We start from the raw sequence: 24,807 nt of genomic DNA on the forward strand, positions 1-24,807 counted from the left end.
GGAGTGAATTCCTGATTTACTGAGCGCCATCACACACGAGCTTCTCGAGGCTAGCAAACTGCGGGCTGTTTGTGTGAGGGCCTGTGGCGGCATCGTAGGCCTGCGTGCGGCGTAACAACTGGTGTCAGAAGTGGGATCCTAATTGCTGCAGTGAATCAGTTATCCGCTATGGCTTTGGAGGGAGCATGTACGAAGAGCCAGACCAGGAAGGAAGAGATATCCCTGGCTACAGTTGTGGAGATGTTAAAAGTGCAGAGAACACAGCAAATGCAACTTCAGGATCAGCTAGAAACATTTATGGGAAGACTGGAGAAAAGGCAACAGTGCTTTCGGAAAAATCACCAAGAGTTTAAGGATGCAGATGGGTCAGCTTTTGAGGGTGGATGCTGGACATGTGGTAAAAATGGACACATGGGCTATGACTGCCCAGCAAGAGAGAAGGAAAATAAAGAAAGTGAACAGGAGAAACTTTTGCTACAGAGCCTAAGGTTGCTGAACCTGAAGTGGTTGCTGAACCTGAGGTAGTTGCTGCTGCCGTTCCGTATCTTAATGCTTCAATGCCTGGGCCCTTGTCTCCCGGGATTCAGGATAGCTGTGTAGTGCCCATTGGATTGCTACAGAGGAATTACCAAGAAGACATACGAATTTCAAGATTCTCATACTAAAGTATATACAATTTTCTAAACTAACTACATGAACTATACTGGAATACAAGATAATATAATGGATTTTGAGAATGAATATTATGGATTATTGCAGAAGAATAATCAAGGAAATATATATGGATTTAAAGACTCTCATCAAAAGTAGTAATTTTTAATTTTTAATTTACCTTTGAAACAAACACCATTTTACAATTTTACTTCAAATCTTTAAAAAAACTATCATTCGATATATTATACAATATTCATATTTTATATCTCTGAAGAGCAGAAGGGTTGTCTATAAACGCTTATCAATACAGGATTTCATTATAGGGACAATTCTTCTGCGAAACGATCGTAAGATGCTTAAATAATTAATTCAAAATTTTTAAATTATGAAATTTATTTTATACATTATATTTATATTTTTATACTTATTTATACATATTTTTAATACAGTAATTTCTTTCACACGGGTTATGAGGAGTTTGGATATAGATCTTCTTTATTAATAATAATAATATATTATTAAAAAATATCTGTATATATCGCTCGTATTAAATATATAAATACTTTAATAGTATTAATATTTTTATACAAGAGAACACTCAATATAAATTCAGTATAAAATATTCTTATTGAATATATTTACCTAAAGATTTATATATACTAGCAGTATCACCCGGTGTGGCTTGGGTTTGTTTCGACCCTATAGAATTGAAACTTTTGAAAAGTAAAAATTTTGCATTATGCAACTTGTTATTCTCTTCAAGTGAACATTTTTCCAGTTGAAATACACCGAAAAATGGTGACACAGCAGTCAAAAATCGTAAAAAATAGGGATTTTCATAGAAAAAAAGCACCTTTTTGATGTAAATAATTTTTGGTGTTAACATGGTCCGATTTAAATTTTATCGTCTACAGAATGAAGAGCAAGCCTTCTATCATACTCTCAATTTTGGTCAACTTGCGCTGCAGGGTCTCGAAGGAGATAGTGTTAGTTGAAGGCTATCAAACCTGCCACACACACAGACAACTTCAGCTTTATATATATAGATTTGCTACACACTACTTTCCATCCTTAATAATGAAACTTGGTAGTTCCAAAAGTTAAACACACAGATATACACACAGACACACAAGTTGAGTTTTATATATATAGATTTCTCAACGGGGATTTCAGGGGGAGTTTCAGGGAGTTGCTGGCGATGTATTGTGATGATCAAAAATCCGGCCTGCTAAAATTTGGTTAAAGTGATTCAAACTGCAGACTCAATGCAAAATGGTCACATTTAATTCAAAGCGTTAAAAATGTTATGAAAACAATTGGTATGTGTTCACAAAGTTCAAACGATTAATACGAAAAAAAACCTCCAGGCTACATCCCGAAATTCATTTCTTTGCCGAATTTCTACAATGTTTATGGTGATTCGTTTTTATATCGTGATTTTTTTATTTTTCATGCAATTTACGCATGCTTGCACGCGTGGTGAACACAGTTCACGTCAAACAGCTGCCTGAGTAAAGTTCACTATTCAATGCATGGGATAAGGCCTAAACAAACACATTATCGATTTTTGCACTTGCGAGATGAATTTCGGAACAGAAATAGCGCAGTTCAATTTTCATTCGCCTAAACTTTAAGTGACCCATGTTTGGTGGTTCTACAATTTGTTGGCTAGGAGGAGATGTGCCGGGAAGTTAAACACACAGACACACAAGTTGAGTTTTATATATATAGATATTATTATTATGTATATTTATTTATTTAATTATTTTGTTTTTATCTTGGACCTGAAGAGTGACTATATTTAAATTGAATTGATTTTAATGTTATCAGTTTGAAAATATAGCCACGAAACACATGTAGTCCTTTTACCAATTATATACTTTTTATTTATTATTTTGTACTTTACTCAATTATTGGTATATGTTTTATTGTATATTTAATTTTTTTCTGTATGGCATAATTTAATCAGATCAATGTTATTTCATTGTTGAATTGATAAAAGGTGTTTTTTTTCTAATTTATACACACACGCCCACACACATACATGGGGCCAGACAGAGCTGGCAAACGGCCACGAACGGATGGTGCTTTTACGTGCCACCGACATGGGGCCAGACAGAGCTGGCAAACAGCCATGAACGGACGGTGCTTTTACGTGTCACCGGCACGGGGCCAGGCGAGGCTGGCAACGAACACAAAGCATCATCCGTTTGTGTTCGTTGCCAGCCTCGCCTGGCCCCGTGCCGGTGACACGTAAAAGCACCGTCCGTTCATGGCCGTTTGCCAGCTCTGTCTGGCCCCGTGTCAGTGGCACGTAAAAGCACCATCTGTTCGTGTCCGTTTGCCAGCTCTGTCTGGCCCCGTGTCGGTGGCACGTAAAAGCACCATCCGTTCATGTCCGTTGCCAGCCTCGGCTGGCCTCCGTGCCGGTGACACGTAAAAGCACCGTCCGTTTTTGGCCGTTTGCCAGCTCTGTCTGGCCCCGTGTCGGTGGCACGTAAAAGCACCATCCGTTCGTGTCCGTTGCCAGCATCGCCTGGCCCCGTGCTGGTGACACGTAAAAGCACCATTCGTTCGTGGCCGTTCGCCAGCTCTCTCTGGCACCTGTGCAGGTGGCACGTAAAAAACACCCACTACACTCGCGGAGTGGTTGGCGTTAGGAAGGGCATCCAGCCGTAGAAACACTGCCAGATCTGACTGGGCCTGACGAAGCCTTCCAGCTTGACAGACCCCAGTTGACCCGTCCAACCCATGCTAGCATGGAAAGCGGACGCTAAACGATGATGATGATGATGATGATGTGTGTGTATATAGTTAAGTTAAGTTAAGTTATTTTTAGGCTCAAAAAGCAAAAGCAAGGCCATGTAGGGAGACATGGAGTTATGTACAGGGAGGGTGTTCATGCAAAAAGTTCAGGCCATTTGTGGTCAAGATAGACTTTGAACCAAGCAGTCTTCACTATCTCGTCCGGCAGCTTATTCCACGGATCCGCAACCCAGACGGAGAAATCCCTTCTCCTTCGATTGAGATGAAATCATCGCAGATAGAGCTTTTCGGAGTGACCCTGCAGCTGACGCTCTGGAGCAGGAGTGAAGAACAGCTCTTTCGAGAGGTTACACTTTCCGCTTATGATGTTGTGAGCGACAATGAGATCAGCACGGCATCGTCGTTTTTCAAGAAAATAAAGGTCGAGCGTTTTCAGCCTTTCTTCATAAGGCAAATGCTTGAGACCAAGAACAATGTGGGTAGCCAGCTTCTGGACTCTTTCGAGATGATGTATACCTTTGAGAATGTATACCTTGATGTATACCTTTGTGACATAGAGTGGTAGGATTATGGCTGCTGTGAGTATTCCGAATAACCGTTGAATCAAAAACAGAACTCCGCGTGCTTTGTCTGCAGCATGGACGCTTTGGGCTGAAGGCGAAAAGGAAGAATCCACCAAGATACCCAGGTCCTTTATATATATATAGATATATATATATATATACAAATTGAGATAGGGGTTGTAAATGCAACCCTCCATGGGATAACATATATTCAATATACTGCAAGTGAATATAAGTAAAGGTTTTATTTGTATGTATGAGTGCGTAGACATATATTTAAATATGTATATATATGTGGGTGTGAATGTTCCCTGATACAGTATATGGGATTGTATTAATATCTATGAGTATATGCGGATGTGCGTGTGAGTGTGTGTGTTAGTGTATAGACAATGCGTCCTGTACTGATTTGTCTATAAGCCATGCGATAACAGACATACACTCTGCAATCTAGTAAATGTGTAGGGATGTGTCGGGGTTTATTCATGTGTGCGTGCATGTGTGTGTGGGTTTAGGGTTGAATGTGGATGTATATGTTTTTCTTGTGCGGTGTGAGGGCAGCTCTCAACGGACCAACCATGAGGTAGACAATGATAATTTAAATTCAAATCCAATAGTGTATTTATGTCATAAGGAAAATTACTAAATGGAACCCGGACATACTTATGTGCCACTTTGGATCCTAATGTAAGCGATATTAATAATATTATGAATGATAATGATGGTAGCATTAATGGTATTGACAACGATAATGATGCCAACTTTAATGGCATTTTTGAAATAAGTAGGAAGTAATATAATGTACTATTGACTGTGTATATTTGCATCTAGGTACTAATATGTGTATGTTTATTATCACAATATTAAGTTGAAAAACTGAAACATTGAATGTGGAACATATATATGTTTACTAATTTATATTATTTATTTGCATTATTATGTATATGTATATTTTTATATGTATAGGAGTGTGAGTATATGCACTCATATGTATATGTATATCTCCGAAGATACTTTTGTAAATTTCTCATTTATATCCATATATTGACCAACCATAATAGGCTAATATTGGTAAAATGAGACATACTTATTTACATGGCCGAAACAGCTGTAAGATGTAATTTATACTTATATTTATATTTACTTATATTTATATTCTCTTTTTTATACATATTCTACTTATTATACAACATTACTCTTTTATGTACACTTTTTTATATACATTCCTTTATGTACACTTATTTGTTCTGCTTTTTTATGTTTAACCCTACAGTCTCTTATGTGGTGGTTTAATAAAGTATGTGATTGAGTATTATCTGATAATTGATATTTGATTTAGATGTATTTCTCCATTTTCTTATCTTGTATATATATATATATATGTGTGTGTGTGTGTGTGTGTGTGTGTGTGTGTGTGTGTGTGTGTGTGTATGCAGACAATAGGTGAGAGCTAGATCTACTCAGTATAGAAAATACATAGTGATGCTCAAATGAATTTATATACGTATGTACATATATATGGCACACATCTCACACACACACACATCTTACCTTGCCTAGTCCATAATTTTTTGTAGGAGTGTTCACACAGATGAAAATCAGTTCCGCTTCCAAAATAGCTTTATCAACATCTGTAGAGAAGAAGAGATTCTTGTTGCGACATTTTCGTACCACTTCATCCAGACCAGGCTATAAAAATTTCAAGAATAACAACATTGGTTTTTTTTACATAGTTATAAAGCCAACATTTTGAGAACGACAGAAAGGATTTTACATTGCTTATGCCTTTCTCCAAGTTAAAACAAGTGAACCTTACTTCTTACTCTATAGCATTTTAAACAATGCTAGATAATAAGCATAATGTTACTAATTAACACTAAATAGTACAAAACAAAATCAAAAACAATCAAATCACATTATTTTTGGACAAGTCTGCTTTCACTGATTTGGAAATTAAGGCCAAATTGTGATATTGTTATTTAGGGTACATGTTGAGAGAGCAATCCTTTCATGCCAGAACATTGCTTGGAAAGAGATTAAGAAGTTTTTAGAAAAGCCCTTAGTGCCTAGAGGTAGAGATAAGACATACATAAGGAAAGTAATTACAAGTTATCACCATAAAGTGGTAAGTTAGGAATGTGATTTTTAAAAAGATGACAAAAGAATAGGGCAATATCATGAATTTGAAAACTGTGTCCACAGATTACAAAGCAGGAAACTCATAAACATAACAAAATCAGAAACACATTAAAACACATTCCTAACGGAAGTGTTGCACTCATAAATAGTTATAACTATTTGTAACAACCTTATTAAATTCCAAATCGAGAAGCTAGATAAAATCACTACAATTTTAAAGCAGAACAAAAGTCAAGTGAGGCTGTTTCACTCCATGTCATCAACCTTCTATATAGACCCATAAATATTTTAGAAAGATTCATTTGTGATTTCAAAAACATATACCCCTCTCTAAATCACAACACAGATTTAGATCACTGCTCTCAACCAACAAACTACTCCTGAAACTGACAGAGAAGATTCAACATGATGAGTTCATCAACAGCAAAAACCCACAAATACCATTCTGACATCAATATAAGTAAAAATTTTAACTTTATCCTCCACTTATCTACAGAATGCTCAATACCATAAGAAACAACACAAAATGCTGGTTATCAAACTAGCTATTATGTCACATGCCAATCTAGAGTACAAAAACAAGATTTCCAGAATTTACAACTTTGTACAAGAATTCATACTCTTGTAGTGAAATTCCTCTCTCCCCTTTATTATATATATGTACATACGAATGTAGCAGATAATAGCTAACCTTTGGCTGCTATTTGGACCCCATTATGTCCACTACTCTGATTGGTTGCTATTGGTGCAATTTGTCTCATCACATCAATATGCAACCTATCCTATCAAAGTCCCTAAATAAGATCACATGAGACAGCCTGTTCACAATCCAATTTGAGCCTACCATTACTTATAAAAACCCAGCTATTCCTCATATCAAAATCTTTGGTTCCAGACTTTCTAAGATCTAGCCAATGACCACACAAGTCACAGCCAGTTCCAGCAACAATGCCAGACAACACCCGTCCAACAGCATTATAGTGGCTTCCATCTTTGTTGCCACAATCATGTTTCTCACCAACGTTGTCAACAACATCTCTACATACACAGCACCAGCAAGACTGCACAGGTTCTAACATAGCACTGTTCATGAACTACTTCACCATGGTTAACAGCAAAGATACAACCTGCAAGAACTGTACAAGTGACCCAGGCAGCAGCATTACAGTCACAACTTCATATGACACACCGCAACCGGCTCTGCATCATTGCCACAACTTCTTGATACAGTAATTATATCACTGTGTACAATTGACTACAAGCTGCTATTTCTCATTCGTGTGTCTATAAACATTCATCTAACTTCTCATTTTCCACTTTCTTCTTCTTCATTGTTCTTATATGTACTTAATACACACACAGACACACATACACTTTGTTTTCATGACAGCCTGTCATTTATTTTGCATACATAACACACAATAAAATCTCTCTCAAACATTCAAGTCAGTTTTATCTCTTCTCTTTTTCCAACTGGCACATCATATGCATTATTACAGCCTTCTGATCTGAGTTGCTATCAGATGGTCACACCACACTTCACCATGACCATCTATACTCTACCCACTCTTTAAAACCTATGGGACCATATCACATCTCCTAAAGACACACATAATATGGCACATCACCCTCCCCCACCAATATTCTCTTGACATATAACAGCACAACTACTTCAACGCAACATAACTCAAAAACAACACTTTAAGTATCTTGTTTTGGAACTTGCTTCCATTTCACATATGACATCAGAAAATATCAAATATAATCAATCATGATACTCAATAACATAAACATGGGACACCCCAATATAGAACAATACTACAACACCCTACAACAACACAGAGAAGACATCTTTATATATATAAAACTGAGAATGTGTGTCTGTCTGTCTGTGTGTTTCCCTAAAACTTGAGATCTACACAACCAATTTCATTCAAATTTTACACATGCCTTACTTAGGGTCCGGGGGGTGTCATCGGCAATAAAAATTTTCAACTTCTTGCCTAGAGCGAGCCCATGGCAATATCATATCTTCTCCACTATTTCAGTATTACGTGTTAAAAGTGAAACAAAAACGTTTCTCTATACTTTCACTTTAACAATAAAAATAATAATAATAACAATTGAATTATATGTAGTAAGTAATAATTAAAATCAAACTAAAGTATAATATAATCGTAACATAACAAAAGTAAAAATAGCAATTGGTATAAAATTGCATCAATGACTTGAACTTGAATAAGTGGTTTCACATGAATGGGAATAAATTAAAAATAAAATTAGCGTGCAGAAATGGAATAGTCCAGATGGATAATAAAAAATTAAATTAAAGAAAAGACTATTGTCTATAAAGTATACAGTGTAGAGAAAAAAGAAGATTTGAACACCTGGAGGAAAGCACCTTCAAAAAGTGTCTTGGTGTGACTATGAAAGGTATCTAACCAGAGGCGGTAAATTCGCCACAATAGAAGCAAGGTTCGAGTCAACGGAGCGTGCAAGGGAGTACTCGACTCGAACTTGCAAAGTGGAAATATTTTATTTTTACCTTTATATCTGGGACATAGGACGTGCCGGATAAAAATTTAAAATGTCCCTCCCCCCCAGAAGTTGGGGTAGGCTGGAATGTAGCCACACTTCTATACAAGAGGGAGGACAAGATACAATTGATCGAAATTACAAGAGACGGGCTAACAATTCCAGTCTGTTATATATTTTGAGTATTGTTATCACTAGCGATATCAAGATATAACTTTGTATTTTGTATTTTATGTGTAGATGTATATATATAGATGTACATGTAATATGTACACATATATATACATGCACTAGCACTATGACACGGCAACGACGGGTCTTTAATGCTAGTAGTAAATAAAGCAAAATGATAGACCTACTTTGATTACTCATAAGTATCTCATTTGTCCAGCAGAAATAATGTTGGTGACATTACAGATTATGCTAGTTGTTGCCTTGGTCCCCAATCTCTTCACAGCAAACTCAGAGAATATAAAATAGTGCACTTTACATCATCACAGGTTGTACTCAAACCACAGCCAGAGGCCATCTACACAACCAGACAAAAATATCAAAAAAAGATAATGTGTAACTGTAATGAGTAAAGTTTGTTACCACAGTAAACGCCAATCCATACAATTCCTGCCACTACATGAAAATCACCTGCAAACTGCCATACACATACACAAGTACAATATCCCTGAACACTACCACAGCAGCATCAAACCAATGAAAGCCTTTATATGGTGCCCAACCTGCTAGAAATAGTAACTAAAATACCTTCAAATCACACCTTATTGTCCTGTGGTCCAAGATATCCTGTACATAGTGAAAAGATGGTATGGCCATGGTTGGATAATCTTTAATGTCTCAAGAGTTAACTTGGGTTAAACAACAACTGCCTCTTCCTAAAATCACTTTTTCTTCTTTAAAATATCAAGGTAACTTTTGCATGGTCACTGTACTTCTTGGAAATAGTAGCTAAATCCCCTGAAAATATTGGTTTGAAGAATCTGATTTGTATGCCAGAAAATATCTGAAATATATACCACACTTCTGTTTTTCTCTTCAACCACAAACGTTGAACAGGTCATTGTTTAGCAGCAGGAATGAACTATTTGAATAAACTTATTATCAAGTGCATTACAGCTGAAACTTTTTTTTTTTTGCAAACCTTGATAATAATCCTATTATCAAGATTTGCAGAAATCTGGTTGCTCTTTCTAGCAAGGAGTAACTGCATAGAAGCTGTGACATTCATTTGATCAGCACATTTTTGTAGATACTGTATCAGAAGAATTCAAAATGTTATTTATTTCAGTCGATGTTAACAAACATTTCTGTATGTTTAGTTGGGGTCCCAATTACTAAATACTTCAAGAGAGCTGTCTCCCTTCTGGTGAAGATTTCCATCAATATAGAAATGTACACATGGTTATCTTCCATGTTTATTGAGGATAAAAATTACACATAGTCATCAATTAATACCATTTTATTTTACCTCAAATTTGATTTTCCTTTGATTGTTTTATGCTCTTTGCATTTAAATATGTTTTCACCTGTTTCATTGATAGACTTAAAAGTGTTGCCTGGTTTAATATCCCCAGAATGCTGTTAGTGGAGTTCACTGTTGAATTCGATATGACTGGGTCTTGGTTTTGAGGATAACTTCATCTCTTCTTCCAATTAGCTTCAGAGGTCCTCCTTTGATTAAGTGATAAATCCCCATTTTTTTTATTAACTGATAAACCTCTTCCCCACAAAACCTCCTGTTAAATATCATGTGGGATAGCATCTCAGACTAATTAAATATTTATTACACTACCTTTATCCTGTAATTCCCTGAAAAGACTATGAGTTCTCTCTCTCTCATTCCCCACACACGCTACTTTGTCAGACTGACAAATAAGAGACTGCTGTGTGTAACATACATTAATGTTTAGATCTAGGCATGTGGAGTCTTTGCTTGTCTTTTTTCTTTTTCTACTGGAGTGTAACAGATATTTGCATTTAAAAGAATTGAATGAATTTCCAAACTAGCAGCTGAATAACCAGAGCCAGACACTTTTACAAGAAGTTCTTATAATTCAACCAGAGTTAAGACCTTGTTTAGCTATGCCTTATCAATGTCATGCGCTTCAATGAATATCTGTGAAAATTAATCAGTCTTGGCAGAAGTCAGTAGAGGTAGTTATGGTGGTGTTAGAAATAAATATTCACTGTATTAGGTGGAAGTAGAAGACAAGGCAGGCACCTATGCATACTAAGACAAAGAGAAAGAAACAAACAAAAGCAAAAGACTTAGTAGGCGCTCACTCTAGAGAAAGCCAGATTGATAGAAAAAGAAAATGGGTAGTTAGGTATACATTAGAGAAAACTGATGAAAGTTTACAGTTTGTTTACATTGTGTGTGATAATGGTAGGTTAAAAGAGGACCAGTTTAGAATAAATAGAGTTCCACTGACAACATAGAAGTACTAATAAATAAGCTACAGTACCTCAGTTAACATATTTTGCTAGAATCCAGAATTACAAGACGAGTTCATTTGTTATCTGAATTACAGTTCTGGCTAAGCTGGAGCACCATTACATACAAAAGAATAAAGTTGTTAACATCCACTTTTAATAGACATTTGTATATTTCCAAACTAAGTAAAGAGGGGCATTGAACGAGAAAGAATAAACTAAGGAAAGACACTGAAGAAGAAAGAATAAACAAAGGAAATTGAAGGAGAAGGGACAAATTAAGTACACTGAAGTAGAAAAATAGACTAATGAAGGACAATGAAAAGAAAGAATATATATAGTGAGACAAGATGTCAATGATCCAGCCCTTATTTGTTGTTCTTTCTCACTGTGTTATGCCTATGTTATTGTTATTGTATTTTTATTCCAGCGTTAAATTACTGTATTATGTTACTGCATTATGTATGTCGTGTTAGCATATTATGTTATTATGTTATGTCAGTGTTATAGCACTGTATTATGTTTGTTATTATTACTGCATTATGTCTTATATTTAGTTTAGACTTACACAAACATAAAAATTGATGAAACTTGGCTTAACAATCTGTTGAACTAAAATAAATGCAATAGTTTATTCTATATTTCATCTTCTGCATCTGATGAATAGAAATTTTCTTCACTAATTAATGTTAACTATTTATCTACAGAGTCAACAAACTAAAATATGACTTCAATGATGAATCATTGAAAAATGGTTGAAAACATTCAGGGAGAGACAACCTTCAGTCTTGCTTATTAATTTTTTTAATAATAATAAACTCACTTGAAAGGAAAAGAAAACTGAACTGTTCATGCACATTTAAAGGGTTTCCATACATTCAGAAGATATTGGTCACCCCAAGGTTGTAATTGATGACACTTGCCCAAGATGCAACACACAGCAACTGAATCTGAAACCATGTGGTTGCAAAGCAAATTTCTCAAATACATAGCCATGATGGTGTCTATCACAAATGTTTCTTTTTTTAGATATTATTTTAAGAAGTAACTCAAAATACATGGTAACAATTCAAAAAGCACCAGCTCCTAATACATACATACATATATATCATCATCATTATCATTTAATGCTGACATGGGCTGGGTGGTTTGATAGGATCTCTTGTGCTCTAATATCTGCTTTGGTATGGTTTCTATGGCTGGCTGCCTTTCCTAATGCCAACCATAGACTGTTTTTTTTATGCCACCTACACATACACATATATTCCAGAGGTGACAAGTTCAAAAGGAGGTTATGTCCAGCTCCATAGAATAAAAGATAAGTCTGAGAATGAATAAAAATATTTTATCCACAACTCTTAGTCTGACAAAATATATTGTTTCATCTTTGGCTCATCAAGAACTAAGGAATAAAATTTCAGAAGAATTGGTGAATTTGTCTACAACAATTCATCTATGGATACAATTTATCTACAACAACACACACACAATCAACCACACACACACACACACACACATACACACACATACAACCACACACACACGCACATACAATCATACACAGATGAATTGTAGACAAATTCTTGTAGACAAATTTTCCCTAGAACCAATTATAATGTATGATAAAAAGGAAAGAGAAAAAAGGAAAATCATAAATACGCACATATATATATATACACACACATATAAACATAGAACATACACACACACAAACATATAAATAATGTAAAACATATATCAGGTGTTTTATTTTATGATGGAGAACAAAATAAAGTAAGATAAATTGACTTAACCACATAACTGTTAAGCAATTTTTTGTAAGTTTGTGCTTACAGGCAATGATAATTTAGCTTGCTTTCAATGTTTTATTATTAGTAACATTTATTGTGCCCAGTGAACATATGCTGATCTAGTTCCCTAGACTATGGTACTTGGTGTATCATCTATAATACAGGGTACTTTTTTGATACATTTAAAGATTTTAAAAAGTGTCTTATAAGTCAGCAAATACAGTATTTCAACTAAGTTAAACAAGGACAGATATCCACTCAAACATTAAGCAGTAACTCTACTATTCTACAAAAATATCTGATTTTACAAACCTAGTAAACATGATAAAATGATTTTAACAAGATACAGGAAACGAAACCAAAAACAATTTTTAATCATAATAAATTGCATAATTACAATAAGAATTCTATTTTATTTGATAACAAAATCAACTAAACCTTACTTCGAATATTGGGAGTTCATCAGAGTTCCACTGAGCAATCCTTTGTTCACTTTTGTCAACAACTGTAACAGTAACATCAGGGCATTTCATGGCAATAACACTACAACTTGGACCCCCAACATAACCAGCACCAATACAACAGATTTTTTTCAATTTCATTTTCCAATGTCTACAATATAAAAGAAAACAGATATCTGTGAGTGTTTAGTTCTACATCAAGTTATGTATAAAAACAATGTAACATTGAATTGAAAGTTTACTCAAAATGTTTTAATAGAGTGCATGTTTTTAAACGTTTACAAGGAGAACATTCACAGTGACTTCAGAGTTTTGGCTTGCCCACCTTCATCAGAATGTCTGAATAGAAAAGATGTTGGTATGTGTGGATATGTGCATTAAAATTTTATTTACTATATGAACATATAGTCTGACAAATTTGAATAAGCCAAAACTTTGAATTTGCTGTGGAACTTTTCCTTGTAAAAGTTTAATGAGGGTGTATGTGCATGTGTGTACAATGTATATGCATATAGTAAAAAAAAGTTTGAATACACATTTGCATATCCATACATCCCTATATGTCTTTTACCATAGTAGTTCCTACTCTTCTGAACAAGCTGCAAATCAATATATTCACCCCACCTCTTTTCTTTACATTGCCAATGATAAGCAAATGAAAGAACCTCAATGTAGTCATTCAACCTGTTAAAACTAGCAACTAAATCTCCTGTAACAATGCCCTACCATCTTGGCAAAGGAATTAATGTGTTAAATAGCACACTGCACAAACCAATAAGGGGAAGGAAGTTGTAAAGCAATTTCTATACATACAAGGATGGGCTGAGAAGTTCATAGGCTCACTATGACGGAATAATGCTAGAGTTGTGAAATCTTGTTAATAACCACATTGTTGCTTTCCAGGTAAACTGACATCTCACTGTTTAGAAACACATCAAAAGTGACTAGTAACAACTTCTCTTGAAAATGCACAAAATTTGCCATCATGGTATTATCAAGTACCTGCAAGAAAAGGGTTTGGCTCACAAAGACATTCATGCTGACATAGTTGCTATATTAAGGGAGGGTGCTCCAGGTGAAAAAGTAGGCAGCTGAATTTAGGAGGGGAAGGGAGAGTCTTGAAGATGACCCAAAGTCTGGATGTCCTGAAACTGCCACTCCCAAGGAAAACATTGACTGTGTTCACTACATGGTGATGGATGACAGGCAATTGACTATAAATCAAATATCCAATGCCATTAACATATCCCATGAGGGAGTTGAGAATAATCTGCAGAATGAACTTGGTGTGATGAAGGGCTCTGCTTGGTGAGTGCCATGTCTTCTGACATCTGATCAAAAATGCACTAGGTTGTTCACATCACAGGAAAATCTGACATAGTTTGAGGCAGATCCAGCTGGTTTCAAGGCCATTAGCTTAGGAAAACCAACAAAAGGGGTCTTGTTTCATCGGGGACAATGCTCCAGCACACAAGTTCTTAGTTTCAATGGCTGATTACCCGCCCTGTACTCCTGATTTGGCCCTATCTGACTATCATCTATTCCCCTAATATGAATAAACACTTGGCTGGGAACCAGTATCACAGTGATGATGACACCATATCTACTGTTGATGACTTTTTTTAGCAACAGGATGAAAGGTTCTTCGCCAATAGGATCCAGCACTGTAATACCAATCAAAGAAATATGTAGACACAAGAGAGACTATGTTGAAAACTAAACCTCATATATATATATATATATATATATATATATATATGTATGTATAGACTGCCAGAAGGGAAGCTAGGAGGCAGGTTTATTTAGCCAGAGGGTAAGCAGATAAGAAAAAATTTGGCAATGTTCTGCGCTGTGAGGACCAAAGACTTGAGGTATTTCGTGTTGCAAGACAGTGTGTGAGAGAGAATCGTGATGTAGGAGAGAAATGTGTTTGCATGGATGATGGTTCACTTGCGCTAAATGAGGCTGCAAAGAGAGAGGTTTGGAGACGCCACTATGAAAGGTTGCTGAATAAAGAAAATGAATGGGAGAAAGAGAGTCTGCCAAACATCGACTCAACAGAAGGACCAGCTATCTGAGTCGACAGTACCTTGGTAGATAAAGCAATTAAAAGTATGAAGACAGGAAAAGCCCCCAGCCCATCAAGAATTACAGCAGAGATGCTCAAAATATCTGCCAGCGTCGTCTATAGCTTAGTCACCTGTATAGTTAACCAGGTGATAGATGAAGGAGTCATACCCAATGACTGGTGAATCAGCATAATAGTCAACTGCTACAAAGGTAAAGGTGACGCTTTAGATACAAATAATTACAGCGGTATCAAGCTGCTGGATCAGGTAATGAATGTTACGGAGAGGGTCATAGCCAAACTAATTAGGGAGAGAGTCAGTTTGGATGAGATGCAGTTTGGTTTCATGCCAGGGAAAAGTACTGATGCCATATTTCTGGTAAGACAGTTGCAGTAGAAATACCTAGCCAAAGACAAACCCCTGTACCTGGCTTTTGTTGACATTGAGAAAGCCTTTGACAGGGTCCCCCGATCCCTTATCTGGTGGTCAATGAGGAAACTAGGGATAAATGAATGTCTAGTGAGAGCCGTGCAAGCCATGTACAGGGACACTGTCAGTAAGGTGAGGGTTGGCAACGAGTACACTGAAGAATTCAGGGCAGAGGTAGGGTCCACCAAGGTTCAGTCCTCAGTCCCCTCCTATTTATCATAGTCCTCCAGGCAATAATGGAGGAATTCAAGACAGGCTGCCCCTGAGAGTTCCTCTATGCTGATGACTTTGCTCTAATTGCTGAGTCGCTATCAGAACTAGAGGAGAAGTTTCAAGTGTGGAAACAAGGATTAGAATCAAAGGGCCTTAGAATCAACCTAGCTAAAACCAAAGTCTTAATAAGTAGGAAGGCAGGCAAGCCACAAATCCCTTCAGGTAGATGGCCCTGCTCGATCTGTAATAGAGGTATAGGTAGAAACTCTATAAGAAGGTGGCGAGTTGGCAGAAACATTAGCACGCCAGGTGAATTGCTTAGCGGTATTGTGTCTGCCGCTATGTTCTGAGTTCAAATTCCGCCAAGGTCGACTTTGCTTTCATCCTTTTGCGGTCAATAAATAAAGTACCAGTTTTGCACTGGAGCCGATGTAATCAACTTAATCCCTTTGTCTGTCCTTGTTTGTCCCGTCTATGTTTAGCCCCTTGTGGGCAATAAAGAGATAAGAAACTCTATAAGATGTACCCAGTGTAAGCTACGGACACAAGAGGTGCAGTAATATCAAAGGAAGGTTAACTGGGAAGATAGTCTTTGTATGCGGCAAATGCTCAGGAGCAATAAACACTGAAAATGTGCAGAGAACAACTTCCGCCACATTCCAGGGAGAAAAACTAGAAGTTGTTGATAGCTTCCGTTACCTAGGTGACCAAGTCAGTAGCAGGGGAGAGTGCACTGAAAGTGTAGCTGCTAGAGTAAGAATAGCTTGGGCAAAGTACAGAGAGCTATTACCTCTGCTGGTGACAAAGGGCCGCTCGCTCAGAGTAAAAGGTAGACTGCATGATGCATGTGTACGAACAGCCATGCTACATGGCAGTGGAACATGGGCAGTGACTGCTAAGGACGTGCGTAAGCTCGCAAGAAATGAAGCCAGTATGATCCAATGGATGTGTAATGTCAGTGTGCATACTCAACAGAGTGTAGGTACCTTGAGAGAAAAGTTGGACCTAAGAAGCATCAGATGTGGTGTGCAAGAGATATGACTGCACTGATATGGTCATGTGGCGAGAATGGATGAGGATAGTTGTGTGAAAAAGTGCCACACCCTAGTGGTTGAGGGAACCTGTGGAAGAGATAGACCCAGGAAGACCTGGGATGAAGTGGTGAAGCATGACCTTCGAACTTTAGGCCTCACCAAGGAAATGATTAGTGACCAAGACCTTTGGAAATATGCTGTGCTTGAGAAGACCTTGCAAGCCAAATGAGACCATAACCTGTGGCCTATGCCAGGGGCGTAACCAGCCCACTTATGTGTACCTTTTCCTTCTTTGGACACTAAACTCTGCTTGCGAAGACCTGTTGAGGCAAGTGAAATCAAAATCAAATTCGATGACTGGCATCTGTGCTAGCGGGGTGCAAAGAGCACCATACGAGTGTGATCATTGACAGAGCGACTAACCGTGCTAGTGGCACATAAAAGGCACCATTCGAGTATGATCGTTACCAGCATTGCCTTATTGACACTTGAGCCCCATGCTAGTAGGGTTCTAAGAGCACCAACCGAGCGTGATCATTTCCAAAGCGACTAACTGGCTTCCGTGCCAGTGGCATGCAAAAGGAACCATTCAAGCGTAATCGCTACCAGCATCACCTTACTGGCACCTGTGCCGGTATCATGTGTAAAAAGATTCGAGCGAGGTTGTTGCCAGTACCACCTGACTGGCCCGCGTGCTGGTGGCACGTAAAAAGCACCCACTACACTCTCAGAGTGGTTGGCGTTAGGAAGAGCATTCAGCTGTAGGAACTCTGCCAAATCAAGATTGGAGACTGGTGCAACCATCTGGTTCACCAGCCCTCAGTCAAAATCGTCCAACCCATGCTAGCATGGAAAGCGGACGTTAAACGATGATGATGATGATATATATACATACATAAATTGAAAGGTATAATGAATAAACACTCCAATCGGTCAAAACAACTTTATATCATTCCCAAATTATCAAAAATCAAATATAAATATACATTAAAATAATAGGGCACCCAATGGTAAAACCTAACAGTATAAAATATACACATATACATGAATAAAAGATGATAAAACTTTTGCCTCAGTATCACCTGAGCACTTCCAGCTGCAGTCATATTTTTATTTTTGTTCTTCGTTTTAACAAAGTTATAAAATTATTCTCTTATACTACATACATACATATTTTTTTCTTTATTGGTATGGGAGCTCTGAATTTCTGGTCATTTAATATGTATCAGTGAAGATCTGTGGTTGTAGTCATCTTCTGACTGATATTTTTAGTGCACCAGTACTACTTGTAGCACCCTTAATTATTCATTAATAATTTTTTACCTTATGGTATTACCTTTATTGTTTTTTCACACATGCTGTACCACTTGATATTTTCATAAACAATAATATCCTTATATATATTTTTATAATTTATTATTCATTTTGATCACCTTTTGAAATTTGCTGTGGCATTAGAAACGGTCATCGCACACATTGTTAAAATGGGCAGTTTCCGTGACTCTTGGGTCAGTAAGACTCACTGAGGATAACTGACATTTTCACAAAGTTTGAAATAGTAACGATACTGGATTTTCTGTCTTATCATTTTATGATTCTTTTTGTTATTGATATGGGGGCTTAGAATTTCTGCCCATTCCCCCAATTTCAATTAATGTGTATCAGTGAAAATTTGTGGTTATAGTCGTTTTCTGACTGCTATTTTTAGCGTGCTGGTGCTACTTGTAGTACCCTCACCCATGCTAGCATGGAAGGCAGACTTTAAATGATGATGATGATGATATATATATATATATATATATATATATATATATATATATATATATATATGCATACATACATACATACATACACACACATATATCCATATACATTAAACTTTTACACACCATATGCAAATGAAAGACTATTTCATAGTCAGTGCCATATTTCTGTTGATCTAGGTACCCATGTAGTTGCAAGCAGACAGTTATTCTGTTGACCTAGCAGAATATCCAACATGTAGCAATGAGAAGGAGAGACGGCTGCGCCATCACTGATCTTATTCTTTATTTATCCACCCAGGAAGGATGAAAGGCAACCTCAGCAGGGTATAAACTCAAGATATGAATGTAGAGAAATGAATTGAATTCTGCAATACATTCCATATGATGCCCAAACGACTGTCAATCAACCACCTAACATGTCTATGAATGTATATTTGTGTGCATGCATATACATATATGTATGTGTACAAGCATAGGGGAGAGGAAAACACATATATACTAGGACATACAGCTACTAAGATATGAGTGCAGACACATACACACAAACACACAGAAGGGTAGAGTACCAAATAGTGACCTAAATAGAGTAAAGAGTTAGAAGACAGAAGGAAAATGTGAATTGATATTCAAAACTTATGAGTAGATTTCAATAGACTTTGGCCTTGAAAATATTACAAATAGCACCAAGCTATAAAATTACACAAAAAGGTTGCAGTCAATTCAAATGAGTCACACTACGAACATTGTGCTAAGTAGGATTTTAACACAGAATGTAGAGGGAGGGATATAAATATTGTTAAGCATCCAGTTTTATCTTCTGCTCTTTCTACCATAAAAGCATGTGGTCTAGTTGTTAGGGTGTTCATATCATGATCATTTGATTGTGAATTCAGTTTATGGAGTGAGTGATGTGTTGTATCCTTCAACAAGACACTTCATTTCATTTCCAGCTTACTCAGCTGTAAATGAATATCATGTGGGTACTGATACCATCTTCTCTACATATGACAGCAGCTGTCATACGTTGGATGTTTTGCTGGGTCACGGTTGTGCGATGTGGGTGACAGGGTGTCTATGTCTTTACATGACTACTGTAATCTCTGCTACTTCAAGGTCAGGATTTTTTTTACATGAGTGAAAGGCCACAATTTGTGGTTTCCCTAACTGCAGAAGTGTCATGCTGAATCTCCCTGAGAACTGTTAATGGTATGCATGTCTGTGAAGTATTCAACCATTTATATATTAACTTCATGAGCACATAATTCCATTGACTGAATCTACTGGGATACTCATCAGTGTAACCGACAGAGTGCCAGGCCAGTTGCAGTTGGTTTTTATTTTTATTGAATTTTATTTTTATTACTTCATATTGATCAATCAGTGGATGAAAGACAACACCCAAGACCCCCTGCATGACTCTTTGACTAGTGAGAGAAAAGGATGAAGTTATTGACCCTGAAAGGATGAATAACAATGTCAACTCCAGTTAGATTTGAACAGGAAATGTAAAGGTAGCAAAGTATTAAGTCAGGCACCATTCAATACCTTGAAAATATTAATAATAACAATAATGATTTCTAAGATGAGTACAAAGTCAGAAATTTAGGAGTTGGAGGTATTATGATGCCTTTCTTTGCTTCTAGAATTAAACTCGTATCTGTTTTATCTGAACATAAAAGGATATAATTAAAAACCAATTGGTATTTTGTCTGATGTTCTACTGATAGTGCAAGGTTTGAACTCAGAATGTAAAGAACTGAAATAAATACTTTCTTGCAGAGGCATTGAAATAAGGGGACATTATAAAAACAGGTTATACAAAGTGTGAGGGTTACATAGAAAACAGAAAGGGCAATCAACTAATTCTTTGTTCCCCTCAAATGTCATTAGAAAGGATTAGCTCTTGTGACCAATAAACGAATTAATTTTCATTATTATTCTTGTATGCTTGGTTTTTGCTTTGTATTTGTACAAGTTGACTCCAAGTCTCACCCAGAGACCTCAAGTTAGAAGTTCAAATCAGTATTATGGTGAGGGTGCCATTTTTTTTTGACACAGAGTATTGTTCTACTCAAAACATAAGAAAATAAAAAAATTTGTTTTTAAAATAATTTGATGATAAGATAAGAGTGTGATCTTAAAATGACAGTAAAAGTACTTGCTATTATGTACATTTAAAAGTATTTTTGATAATATTTACAGATTAAAATGTTTTTGGAATCACATAGACAATATTTTTCATAGGATATGAACAATCCCCAGGAGCACTATTTTTTTAATTTCTTCTATTTTGGGATTTCCTGGTATCTGAGATAGGCAACAATCAGCTCCTTTTGCTATTAACAGGTATTGGTCTAGTCTTGAGGTTCCACATTTTGCCAATTTCTATTTCAAGATCTTTATATTTGCTCAATTTTTAGTGGGTCTTGACAAGTAAAATTATGTTAATTGGGACAGTCATATCGATACGGTGGCATGATTTTTGTCTGAAATACTTCAGTATAATGTTTGACCTATTTGCATCTATTTTTATATCAGTTTCAACTGTAAAGTTCCAAAGGAGTGAGATGTAACCATTTTCAAGCACTGGAGGTGGTTTGTGCTCCCGCCAGTTTTTATATATTGTGCGCATCTATCATGCTTGCTGAGATACTGCGGGTACAAGAAGGCTGTGCATGAAGACAATATGATTGATAGCATTTGCTTTTTGTTTACATACATGACATGAGCTACTGCTGGTCTTTAAAATGTTGGCCTGATAGCTTTTTGTAGGAAGGCATTGATCCTGGGCTGCTATGATAAACCCTTCTATTTCTGATTTTAAGCCAGAAGACATTAACCATTATGGATCAACATCAGCTTTATTAGCTCTCTTTGGGTATTTGCCAGTGAGAAGTTTTTCTTGCCACTTATCAATGAGAATATCTTATGCAGCAGTTCTAGCAAGGGCTTTCATGCATTTCATTCTGTGCTCATTTCCAGTACATTTAATTCTGGGACTTGCTGTATTTGGAATTCACTTAGATATTTCCTTGCCTATTTTGTATGCAGTTTTCTTGTTTTCAAACTTTAAGACAAGTTTTAGCATCCAGTCATGAGAATTTTTCAGATAAGTGTTTAGGCTAATTGTGGTAAACTTCAGTGTAAATTCAAGCCATCCTCTTTTCTTGGCAAGTAAAGTCATTCTACATCTGCCTTAGAGAGGTGCAGTCTATTCATTGTCAACAATTTTGAATTTTTCAATCAAGCTTACAAATTTCAGTAATTGACCAGTTAATAATATTGAAACTGTAAGTCACGACTGGTGTGGCTAAAGTATTAATCATTTTGATTTTGTTTGTGTTTAGCTGTCTTGAGTTACCCTTACTCTGCAATAACATTCTTTTCTGATCTTTTCCTTCATCACTGAATGTTTAATTCTATCACCTTCATATAACCCTAAGTATTATTATCATTATTGTTATTAAAAAACATAAAAATAAAAGTACAAGAAATCATCAAGAAGAAGGAGGCAGTGGATTGACAGATTGTTAGAGTATCAGATAAAATACTTTGGCATTTTTACATTCTGAATTCAAATTTTACCAAGGTCAACTTTGCCTTTCATTCTTCTGGGGTTAATAAAATAAAGTAGTATCAATATAGTACTGGGGTTGATGAAATCAACTTTCCCCCTCCCATCACATGTACCAAAATTAGAAAGAATTATTATCATACTTATTAAGGAGATATGTAGGGATAAATCAGGGGTTGTCAAAAATTAATTGCAATAAATTAATTTACTGCTAAGCTCTTTTCAATTGCAATCCAATCACCTTTGTTCAAGAAGTTTTCGGTAAAAATACAAAATCAAAAAGCCACTGAGCTGACTGCAGATGAAAAGGAATCTATTGTAACCTTAAAGCTGCCCAATACACCAGAACAAGAAACAGTTTTGGACGATGAATTGGACAACTTCACTTGCAATGTCCTCAAAAAGCATCGAAGCAAGATGGGTGCTAGCCAACTACGTTATATTAATACAGCATTCATTTGGCCAATGACTAACTTGGTTGAAAGGTTCTTCAGTGTCTCTCTCTCTCTCTCTTCGTTCCACTTGCACTCTCACACACACTCCTGTTCTCTCACTGCTTCTCATTCATTCATACACTTCCACTCTTCCTCACTCCCTCTTTCACTCACACACTCTTATGCTCTCTATCTCTCTTTCACTCCAACACAGATTTATTTCTTTATGGCTTATCATTGTTTACATTTTGAGCCATTTATGTATTCTTGAGGGCACCAAAACCTTTTAAGTGCATAGGTCCTTAATCCGGCCCTGTCTCTCTCTCTCCACTTTATTATCTATTTCTTTATGGCCCACAGGGGGGTAAACATAGAGGAGACAAACAAGGACAGACAACGGGATTAAAATGATTACATCAACTCCAATGCATATCTGGTACTTATTTAATCAACCCCAAAAGGATGAAAATCAAAGATGAATATAACCATTCATTTTGCCAATGACTAACTTGGTTGAAAGGTTCTTCAGTGTAGCAGTGAATGCCTTCAATGATACAAGACATCAATTATCATCTGTATATCTGGAGATGCAACTGTTTTTAAGGGTAAATGACCATCTTTGGGATAACGAACTTGTTTCGTGTATCGTTACATGCCTCTCATGTAAATTGTTAAATGCATACTCATTTTAATTGCTAATAGTATGAAACTGTCCTTTTTCCATTCATGCGTTTTTTTTCTGTCTTGATTGGGGTGGTATGGGCCCTAAGGGGAGCGTTGTAGGCAAGTTTTTTCCATCCTAGGTCATATCACACATTGGCAGTCAATTTTGTCATTCTGGCAGGTAGTGTAAGAATTTTTAGAAAATTGTGGGTGATCCAAACATCTTTCAGACAGCAAAGAAATAGATCAATCAAAATTGAGAAAGTAGAGTTTTCATTAGAAATGTTATTTTTGCAAAGAATGACATTTTTGGATGCGTAAAAATTTTACAAGGGGATTTTCTGGAGAGCATTGCAATTTATTGCAATAAATTGCAATTATTTATTGAAAAAAAAATAATAAAATGCAATAAATTCATTGCAATAAAATAAATTTATTGCAAGCTCTGCAATGCATTTTTGACAATACCTGGGATAAATACATTATATATTGTAACAATTCATGTTTGAAGCTCAAATCCAATTGAGGTCACATTTGCACTTCATCTTTCAGAGTCTTGATGTTTGATAAAATAAGTACCATCCAGTAACTGAGGCTGATTTAATTGCACATAAAATTAAAATCAACACTTTGGTTCTTGCCAGAGTCAACTTGTGCTTCACTGTTGAATGGAGTGTAATGTCAAAAATATAAAATTAAATACCACTCAAGAACTGGAGTTCATTAAATCATCAACAGCCTTCACCATGTCACAACATAATAATTTGTTCCTTGTGGCAAAGTTAGAAATCATCATCTTTGTGAAATTTGGGGAAAGGCATTGACCATGCACCTCCCCAAATTTCATACTATGTCTTTTATTCTTCAATGCTTCATAAAATAACTGCTGTTGATCGAATCACTTGCAATCCTCCCAAAAGTTTTTTGACTTTCTGCCTACGCTTGAAATCCTTATTATTTTTATCTATGCTAGAGTGTTACCCATCATTTGGCAGATAACTTTGGAATTAATACTTTTGCTATTAAGAGTATAAAAAAAATATGACATATATTCAATAATTATTCTTTTACGAAATTTCTTGGAACTTTATAGAAAATTATGAAATGAAAACTAATTTTCAAAAGAAAAACATCTATTACTTTAAAATAAAATTAAATAAGGGAAATTTCTCATTTGTATAACTCCTCCTATATCTATTGTTTCATTTACTTCCTATCCTCCGCCTACTGTGTCTCTGATTCTTTCCGTGTGTGTGGAGGGGGTGTAGTGCT

General features: G+C 36.2%; 1 protein-coding gene and 1 long non-coding RNA gene across 3 annotated transcripts in view; one reads left to right on the top strand and one right to left on the bottom strand.

Annotated features, from left to right (window-relative positions):
• The window catches only part of LOC115214112 (UDP-glucose 6-dehydrogenase), a 134,333-nt gene that overhangs the window by 97,194 nt on the left and 12,332 nt on the right, over nt 1-24,807 (bottom strand). Inside the window, exons 1-3 of one of the 2 annotated variants that reach the window (XM_029783169.2) lie at nt 17,238-17,276; nt 13,336-13,504; nt 5,535-5,672 (exon numbers count right to left, since the gene is read on the bottom strand). In XM_029783169.2, the coding sequence (XP_029639029.1) occupies nt 5,535-5,672; nt 13,336-13,494 (297 nt within the window). In that variant the 5' untranslated portion in view covers nt 13,495-13,504; nt 17,238-17,276. Of the gene's footprint in view, nt 1-5,534; nt 5,673-13,335; nt 13,509-17,237; nt 17,277-24,807 lie in introns of those variants that run through there. The other variant, XM_036504887.1, reaches the window with a different exon arrangement.
• On the top strand, nt 7,006-11,670 carry LOC118764303. Its single transcript, XR_005000111.1, has 3 exons — nt 7,006-7,086; nt 7,283-7,289; nt 11,660-11,670. It is a non-coding gene; the product is annotated as an uncharacterized LOC118764303 (long non-coding RNA).

The sequence above is a fragment of the Octopus sinensis genome, linkage group LG7 (genome assembly GCF_006345805.1).
Source record: "Octopus sinensis linkage group LG7, ASM634580v1, whole genome shotgun sequence".
NCBI classification, from domain to species: domain Eukaryota; kingdom Metazoa; phylum Mollusca; class Cephalopoda; order Octopoda; family Octopodidae; genus Octopus; species Octopus sinensis.